Consider the following 8966-nt stretch of genomic DNA (forward strand, 5'->3'; position numbering starts at 1 on the left):
CCGCCACACCAGTTAATCTAGCGATAGGAACTAGGAAGAAGTATCCAACATCTCGCTGTTAGTATCTGACATACTAGTCATTACACCCCCAAGCAAAACGCCGAGCCACCATGTTGTAATGAGAATGACTGGATGAATGAGTTTTCGGGCAAGGCTTCGGGACCAGCGCGGAATAACCAGACAAGCAAGAATTTTGTATACATGCATCATGTGAAGCACCTGATAATGAGTCATAATGCCAAGCGCCAAATGGTACCGAGTACTTGCATACACATGCATCCAGCAGTTATAAGCACCTGATCATGAGTCATTATGCCAAGTGCCAAATCACACTGAGTGCTACTACGCTGAAACATGATGATCATTTGGCGACACCACACGAGCACAGACGCACGCCGAACGGGCAGAGCAGAGAAGAGGCTACTCTGACATCCTCTCCAGTGAACTGCACAACAGCACAAGGGCATAGAAAAGAAGGCAGGGAGAACTATCATGCCAGAGACCATACGTGACCGTTCAGTGTCGTGCATGCCATGTGATGCACCCGGTGTGCCATCAAACGTGTGTACTCCACTGAAAAGCACACTGCACATGGATTTGCGAGGACGACGGACGGAACCGAAATCAAGTGCTAAACCTGACGTCCCATTACGATCACACGACAAATATGTACAAGTCGACACTGTGACACGGGTACATGGTGTTCTTTCCAGCCTACGGAGCGCGCCTACACACACCGGCAACGACGTAACGAAGAGAAGAAAACTAGGGCCGCCACCATCGACCGGCGCCGGGCACGTCGTCGCTGCCGGCTCCAGCACATGCTCCCGCGCCGCAAAATGCGTCCCAACTACTCACGCATCCACCACTACGCAAAATGCATCACTGACACTGCTAAGTACTACTAGTCTAGCTTGAACGCAGAGAACCTTGCGCTCACCCGGTCGGTTTCACCCACCGGCCGACGAACGGGCGCCGGCGGCGCTCACTCGTCCGCCACCACCTCCATGTTCTGCTCCTCGTACTTCACCCCGACGAGGAACGCGATGCTCACCTGCACACAATTGACACAGCGCCGTGCGAGCGAGATTTGTCTGTCAGCCAAAAGGGCACACTTGTCGCTGAGATTGATCGCCCATCCGATGGAAGGTCGGGTCGGTCGTACCTGCTTGGGGTCGTACACGGCGTACTCGTTGTACTCGAGCGGTCCGCCCTTATTCCCCGACGGCACCAGCTTGCCGCACGGCACCGTCACGCCGTCCCTCCAGGTGAAGTGCTCCGACGCGTCGGTCGTCTTCCTCCCGACCCCCTTCACGCCCATCTTCTTCTCCTCCATGCGTTTCACGTCCTAGCAACATCGCCACGGCAGCATCAGGATCAAAGGATTCGGAATCCAGCCATGACGGCGAAGTTGCAACGGATCAAAGGATCATAGCTTGACTACCTCTGTGCCCGGTGTGCCTGTTATCTCCTGGATCTCTTTCCCCAGAGAGGCCACCGCCAGGACCAAGTAACCCTCCGGACGATCCACCGCCGTGAAGCCGTAGCGCGCGGCCTCGGCCGCTGCGTCTGAGCAGACTATGGCTTTGCCAAACTGCGTCAATGGAGTAGTTGGAAACTTTCAGCACAAATAATGCTCACATGAGAGAAGATCTACATGGTTGACGAGTTACCATGTATCCCGGCACAGGAAGATGGCACACGGCAGGCAAGAAACCTTGGTGCAGATGCCTGAGCAAGTTTGAGCTTCTCGTTCCTGTGGAAGAGAAAAGAAGTTCGTGTGTGGTAATTGGTAAACCATAGAGACAGTACCCAAAATCTGAGGGGGGTTGAAACACATACCACACCAGAGGAGAACTTTGTTAGGATGTTTCTTTATTTCACCATAAGAAGGAAGCGCACTGGATTCAACCGCATATATACGCTCAACGGTAGCACCATAAACCTGATAATAGGCAGGGAGGAAAATATGAATTTGAATGATGTATCATCTTTTCTAAACCAAAATGAATGGAAGTCCAATATAGCACAATCCGACATCTTACCACATCGTCAACCTTGACAGGTTCATAGGTCTTCTCCAGATATTTCAGGATCATCTTGTAGTCGTCTGAATCGTCAGCAACACGACTGATGGAACAGCCGAGTTTCTTGTAGCATTGAGACAGTGGATCATCCAAGGTTGAGCTAAACGTATCCCCTATGAGACGTGAAGCAACATTTATATCACGAACAGTCTCCAAACCAGAAGCCACCTGCAAGACATACGAATTAGGAAAAAGATCAACAAAGCAGATTAACCAAAGCATATAAAAATATACATCGTGCAGCGTACGTTGTCAGCAATCTGTTCATATCCCCTGATCGTATACGGACGAGTTGTGGGGAATAGGGTGAACCACTTGTTGCTCATCTCTATCCAAAATGCATCAGCAACAGGCCCAGACTCTGGAACCGACTCAGCATCTTGTTTCGACTGAAGTAGAATCTCCTCCCCTGCCAAACCGAACAATTGATGATGAACTCTGCACACGTGATGATGATGAACGGACTGCTAAATACAGCAAATGTGAAAACCTAACCTCGTTTCAAATGGAGATCTGTAAGCATTCCGATAGGAAGGTCAGGCAAATCATGGCCCATCTCCGTCAAAGCATACCTGGGGGAAAAAACAATTAAGCGCAAGCGTGGTTACATCCCAGGAATCAACGTAAGTTCCTATAACACTTAGTGAGATATTAAGCTTTCCTGCAATGATTTCCACAAAAAAAAAAGAAGAAACTCCACAAGAAATCCAGGACAGGATACTATACAAAGATAAAAACAGCATATTCACATTGTCTCGACTAGTGATGCAGAAGTAGTGATTTATACGACACCTATAGATTTCTTGGCTGCATAGCTGTTTCATGATAAAAGTAACAGAAGGGTCAAGCTTGCAGTGTGCTGCAGTAAGCCCCAACTGACGAAGAGCCACACCACCATGGCGCACATCAACACCATCATCCTACCAAGGAACAACATACTATTAAACATTCAAGGTTGATACTTAGTAGTATGAATCAAGAAGAAAATAAACTGAACAGTGAAGTACCATGTCCAAGGGAAACATTTTCGTACTCTTCTTCTCAAATTTCTTCTCTCTCTCCCATGGTTCGAATTCATTTCCAGTGATCTCCTCAAAAAGGCGGACAAATTCCTTGATAGCATCATTGACACGACTACCAAAATCTTCAACCCGTTCCTCTGCCATCTGGTCATGTCCAATAGGGCCCTTCTTGTAGTATAGGTGTAAACGGTTCTCGGGTATGATGATCAACTGCATAATGCAAAACCTGCATAGAAACAGAAATCGTTTTAAGTTGCAAAATACACTACTTCCACCATGCCGTTGTTATGTAATGACAAACATATACATACTGGTTAATATCACATCCTAGATCGCACATGGAAAAGGCACAGTTGTAGATGATGCCATCCTTCTCATAGATATGGCCGCCATCTTTTTCCAATTTAGAATCTTTGTACACTGCTCTTTTGCCTGTAAGTTTAACCTGAAAAAAAAACTTTGAGATACTAAAACTAAGGGTGCAATTTATGAAATGCATTTGACCAGGCAAAACCTCTGCAGCTAAGGTCTCAACAGCCTCCTCAGTTGGATCAAGCTTGCCCAGAGGCAGCCCCCGGCCTTCTGGAACAACATCAGATGCAATATCATAAGCAGCCAAAGGTTGCCTTTCCTTCTTCTGGATGCTATCAATTATCCAATTCTCACTCACAACAGGAGTTCCACGCTCCCTGCGCATGCATGGTCCCAGTTGTAAAATAGAAAATCAGTGTTCCGTAATATGTTGCCCCATCCGGTGTTCCAACTATTTCTATTCAACTATATTTATCCATTATATCGCAGTTCACAGGAAGTAACATATCAAAGGACAAAAGTGAAGGGCTTACAGTGCTTCGGCAAATCCTCCTGAGCCACCTTGATCTCTCTCGGCTGGGGAAGCCACTACACAGGTGACACCTGCAAGCACAAAGTAATGGGTTACAAATGTCTTATCTTGCATTATGAAATACAACCAGACCAAATAAGATGAAATGGACATGATACACACCAACGACAGAATTGTTAACCTTTCCCCCATGCTTCAAAATCTGCTCCTTGAAATAAGCCTATACATTTTTTGTACCAACAGAATTAGATTGTGCAGCGCATTAACATAGCCTGAAAAGGGAGCAATGTTCAAAGGTATTACATGTGAGTGTGACATCCGTCCAGATAATGCAATCATCATGCCCGAGAAGATATGGGCATCTATATCCATATCACGTTTAGGATACTTCTTCCCTTCATGCTGCTTCAGCCACTGCAGAAAAATAAACAATATGCCGTTACATACAATTAACTCAAGACATGCAGAAAATAGCAAATACACACTAAAGAAGCAGCTTCATTACCTTGCGCACGAAGTCATTTTTGACATCATCAGGGACCTTTATAGGGCCTCTTCTCCTCAAAGGATCAATGGTACTGTAGCTGCAACTTGCCCACTCACTGTAAGTCCCGGTGCATTTGTATTTCGATCCCTTGCACTCGAGCTGACCACCGCATACCGGGCACTTGTCAAGGGGCCCATAAAACATCACATCCTCACTGCAGTCATGGAGCAAATTGTAATACTAAATCCACCATATGACTAATGTAGTTGATAATTCGATACAGGAAGAATTTCATATGTCGAATAGACAATACCATCTTGGAACAACTGCATCTTCTGATCCAGATGCATCCTGTTCATTGGCTTGAAGGATCTTGCGCATGTCCTCGACCGTGAGGTGTTCCCTCGTGGCTTTACAGAATTCAGCGAACTCCTTCACGGCGGTTGCCTTCCCATTCAGGTCAGATTCTTCCGCTTTGTGCTTCTTGCTCTTTGATGGCGCCTCCTCCTCCCCATCGTGCACTTCGTTATCGGCTGACTTCTTGTTCTTGGAGGGCACATCCTCGCCTTCTTCCTGCTCTTTGCTTTCTGTCTTCTGCTTTTTCGGGTCAGCCTTCCCATCTTCTTGGGAAGCTGCAAGCGTGCGTGATCTTGTCTCGTGTACCTCAAAAGATAACAGTTCAAAGTGAGATTCATCCAAATGCCACGCCACGAACAAATGCAAAAATTGTTCTTACGAAAATAACCAGAGAGCCATTAGTGTCACATATTGGAGATGATCATACATGCAGCAGTATTCAGATAATCAGACTTGCAAATCTGTACTGCATACATACATTACATAATAAACTAATTGTCTTTTTAAATCTTTAATCTACATCAAACACGTGGTTCTAAATTCTACTACAGTACATCCTACTCCTATCTCAAAATGAATAGCAAAACTTGAAAAGATGAGGACGAACCGAGGAAGCAAGTACCTCTTGTTTACAGTATAGAGAAAGAAGCACATAGATAGTCATAATTTCTTCCCTTATATCATGGTTGGGGAAACAGATACCATAATCCCTAATAGTTCAAACTGAAGTTGATTGCAAGACATATTAAATTCATTTCAGGATCGTAGAACTAGAAACAGCCAAGTAGTTGCCCAACAAAAATACTACTAAATCTCAAGAAAATCCTTTTACCATCAATGGGCAAACCTGATGAGCAATGAGCAAGCTGCAAAGCGAACCATCCTACTAGCAAAGCTAGCTAACGACTAGCTCAATAATGTCACAGAGCTAAACGCCTAAACTACCAACTAATTTCTCGCAAAGGGAACGGCCAGGAAACAATCCAAACACACAAACAACAGCAAGCGTTGGATCAAAGCTGCTAGGAACAATACACTTGACGGAGAAACAAGGCAAAAGGAGCAGAAGAGGAGGGCACAAGAGCAGACCATGACGACGAGCCGACGAGCGTCAGGAGGATCTCGATGCGTCCTCCGGCCCCGGGGTAAATATATAGGCGGGCCGGGTCGCTCGGTGCTACCGTTGCCCTGCCTGGGTGTCGCCGGGGTCGGGCTCCAGGTGTTCCATCCCGGGCTGGCTGCCTCCGCTTGGCGGCGACACGTCGCCTGCCACCCGCCCCCATGCACCCGCAGACGCTGGCACGCGCGCCGCTCTCGGGCTCCGCGAATCTAGGGGTGTTGGACGCGAGAAGAAGTGGGGGGAGGCGGTGGGAAATCAGAGACGTTGGGGGCGGTGGAGCGGTCGGATGCACGGTCCAAGAAAAGAAACCGATACTGTTACACACCTTCTATAACATATCATCTTTAAGCACAATTTTTTTATGGAAAATCAATGGTCTAACTCTTAGCAAATACTCACTTCATATTTTTTATATAATATCGTTGACTTTTAAGGCCACGTTTGACCATCCGTTTTATTAAAAAAATTATTAATTATTTTGTTATAATATGATTTATTATTATAGGAACTTTAAGTATGTATTATAATTTTGTATATTTGGATATAAATTTTGAATAAGAGGAATGGTCAACCATAATCCTAAAAATCAACAGTATCATACATAAAAATATGGAGGGAGTAGCTCATAGTATAAATAACCTTACAATTCATTCTCACTTGACATTAAAATATATGCAAGAGACTATCTGTTGATCATGAGATAACTTTTATTTCTTTTCTATTAAAAAATTGTATAGTATATCCTTTAGATAGCTTATAGATACCCATTGGAGATGGCCTAAGAAAATCATTTATAGAAATCATTTTGATAGTGTAGATGTCTTTTAAGAAATAATTATTTTCTCTATTTCTCCTAACTCTATATTCTTCTATCATACTGAGCATGACACATGCCCTATAAAAATTGATGATTTCTCTCTGCTGACAAATTCATGGTTTGTTGGTGCATTGAGTGAAGAGAAGACTTGATTTCTTCGTGAGAAAACTATTTCTAACTTTTTTTCCTCTCTTTCTTCTTTAATTATGTTATCATTTTATCGTTTTGCTTATGTGATAAGTTATTTAATGAGGATAGAAACTACTATTAATACACCAACTGTCCTAGAGGGTGTCGGCGACCCGGTTCTCCAACATCATCTCATATCTATCTATCTATTTGGTCCAGTAGCCAAAAAGATTTATCTCCATATTAACTATACACTCAACAATATCTCCATTTACAAAGACAATATGTGTGGAGCCTATACTTGGGGCCTACGATTGGTAAGGCAAATTTGGAGGAGCAGTTTGGCCCACCGAATGGCCAAGCCATCCAATTGGCAAGTTCGTCGGAGGTTGAATTTTTATTAAAATTGCTAAAATTTGGTTTGGAGAACCATGCAACAACTCTGTTGGAGTTGCTCTTACTTTCTCCGCTACGTAGAGGTCGACACATGGACTTTATAACCATCGGACACATATGTCAATCATTAAGTAAGAGAAAGTTAAGTTAGAGTAACTTCGTCTCTTAGAGCATGTTCAATGGTAGAGCCTATTATGGGCTCTATCTTAAGCCACATCAGTAGAAAAAACTTCGCATATAAATGATAGTTTCTCAAGCTGACTCTTCATAATTATAGACTAATTAATTCCTCATCGCATTCCATCTAGCCAGCGCCTCTGATTACAACAACATATGTACGAAGCAGAGTTCCTAGTTGTCTCCTTGTTTTATGCGTCAAGAGTCGATGTATTGCTGACTCCATACAAAACAACTCATTCTCTCTCCTATCGTCTCTTATAAATAACTCCGTACAAACCAAGACATATATAAATAACATATTCATAGATCTAGAGATAAATCCAAGTAGAGTCAAAATATCTTATAATATAAAATAAAGGGAATATTTAAGAGTAAAGGAAATGGAACCAAATACATGGACAGAATTGCAGTTCTCTCCCAAACTCTATCATATCTTGTCTGTAGTAATATATCTTCTCTCCGTGTCACCTTAAAATTTCTGCCCATTTGTTCACAGTATGGATTTTTCCTTGCGCAATCGATAGATGTTTAAAAATGTGCATCGAGTTCGGAACAACAAGTTTTGACTTTGTGCTTTGAACGTTTTGAAATTTTACAGGCTCGGGGAGGAGCCTGATTTTAGTTTACCATGCATTGAATATGTCAATAAAATTGGTATGGGCTATTCTCTTCCCGAGAGAGAAGCGACATTGAGTATAGACTGGGATAGTCTTTAGATCAATGAAAGGCATGATGATGAAGAGAGGTTAGAGATAATTGATGAGGATTAGTTGTATAAGGCATTGGGTTTGTGGGTTGAGGATGAAGCTGTCGAGCAAGCCAGCATGACGGCGCAGGCTAGAACTGAAGATGCTTCAAACGAAGAAGATGTTGGGCATGACATAAATGTGGATGGTGATATGGATCAGGCAGCCATTGATGTAACTGATGATGTTTTGAGAGAAATGACCATGGTTAATGATGCTAATAAACCATCTTTGAGGTTTGGCACGGTGTATCCAAACATGATAGATTTTAGGTTGGCGGTGAGGTTCCTCAAAAAAAAAAAGGTTGGCAATGAGGCATTTGCTATCATTGCAGAATCTGAACTAGATCTGAAGGCTACATGTAAGAAATGATATATAGGAGGATGCAAAGGGGCAAAGGATTGTCCCTGTCATGTATATGCGCCTACCTAGAGTGATCAAACGACAGTTGTGGTACTGAATTTTAAATTGCTTGTATTTTGTATGATATGTTCGTAGTTGATGTATGTTTTTTCACTAATTATGTGCAGGTGTCAGAGTTTAATGATGATCATACTTGCACTTCGAGTGGATGAAGGAAGAATATGATTAGGACGGATTCATGTATGGGACCTAAAGAACTATAACTTAAGTTATATGAGAAACAAAAATGCACTATTAATTATGACACTGTCCAAAGAGGTGGAAAACTAGCTCAGATTGAGTTACACGACAAATGGGAGGATAGTTTTTGGTTGTTTAGGTGGAGGCCTATAGTTTTGAATAGGTCTCCTAGTAGTGT

General features: G+C 43.3%; 1 protein-coding gene across 1 annotated transcript; it reads right to left on the reverse strand.

Moving 5' to 3' along the window:
• Positions 1 to 635: 635 nt before the first annotated feature.
• Positions 636 to 5269, reverse strand: LOC102707286 (protein ADP-ribosyltransferase PARP3). The gene is made up of 18 exons (XM_015833133.2): positions 5251 to 5269; positions 4754 to 5171; positions 4459 to 4654; positions 4257 to 4367; positions 4116 to 4173; positions 3955 to 4024; positions 3624 to 3798; positions 3421 to 3554; positions 3095 to 3335; positions 2880 to 3007; positions 2583 to 2659; positions 2336 to 2496; positions 2046 to 2255; positions 1843 to 1945; positions 1674 to 1756; positions 1445 to 1594; positions 1166 to 1348; positions 636 to 1054 (listed from the first exon to the last, which is right to left on the reverse strand). Exons 1-18 carry the CDS (start codon positions 5267 to 5269, stop codon positions 986 to 988), a joined length of 2586 nt encoding a protein of 861 aa, XP_015688619.1. The 3' UTR covers positions 636 to 985.
• Between the last annotated feature and the right edge of the window lie 3697 nt (positions 5270 to 8966).

The sequence above is a fragment of the Oryza brachyantha genome, chromosome 2, assembly GCF_000231095.2.
Source record: "Oryza brachyantha chromosome 2, ObraRS2, whole genome shotgun sequence".
Taxonomy (NCBI): domain Eukaryota; kingdom Viridiplantae; phylum Streptophyta; class Magnoliopsida; order Poales; family Poaceae; genus Oryza; species Oryza brachyantha.

Excerpts from the sequence above, each read along its gene's own strand:
- LOC102707286 (XM_015833133.2), bottom strand. Across the intron at positions 4,368-4,458 it reads AAAATGACTTCGTGCGCAAG|TGGCTGAAGCAGCATGAAGG; the intron begins GTAATGAAGCTG and ends ATTTTTCTGCAG. Across the intron at positions 4,174-4,256 it reads GACGGATGTCACACTCACAT|GCTTATTTCAAGGAGCAGAT; the intron begins GTAATACCTTTG and ends AAAAATGTATAG.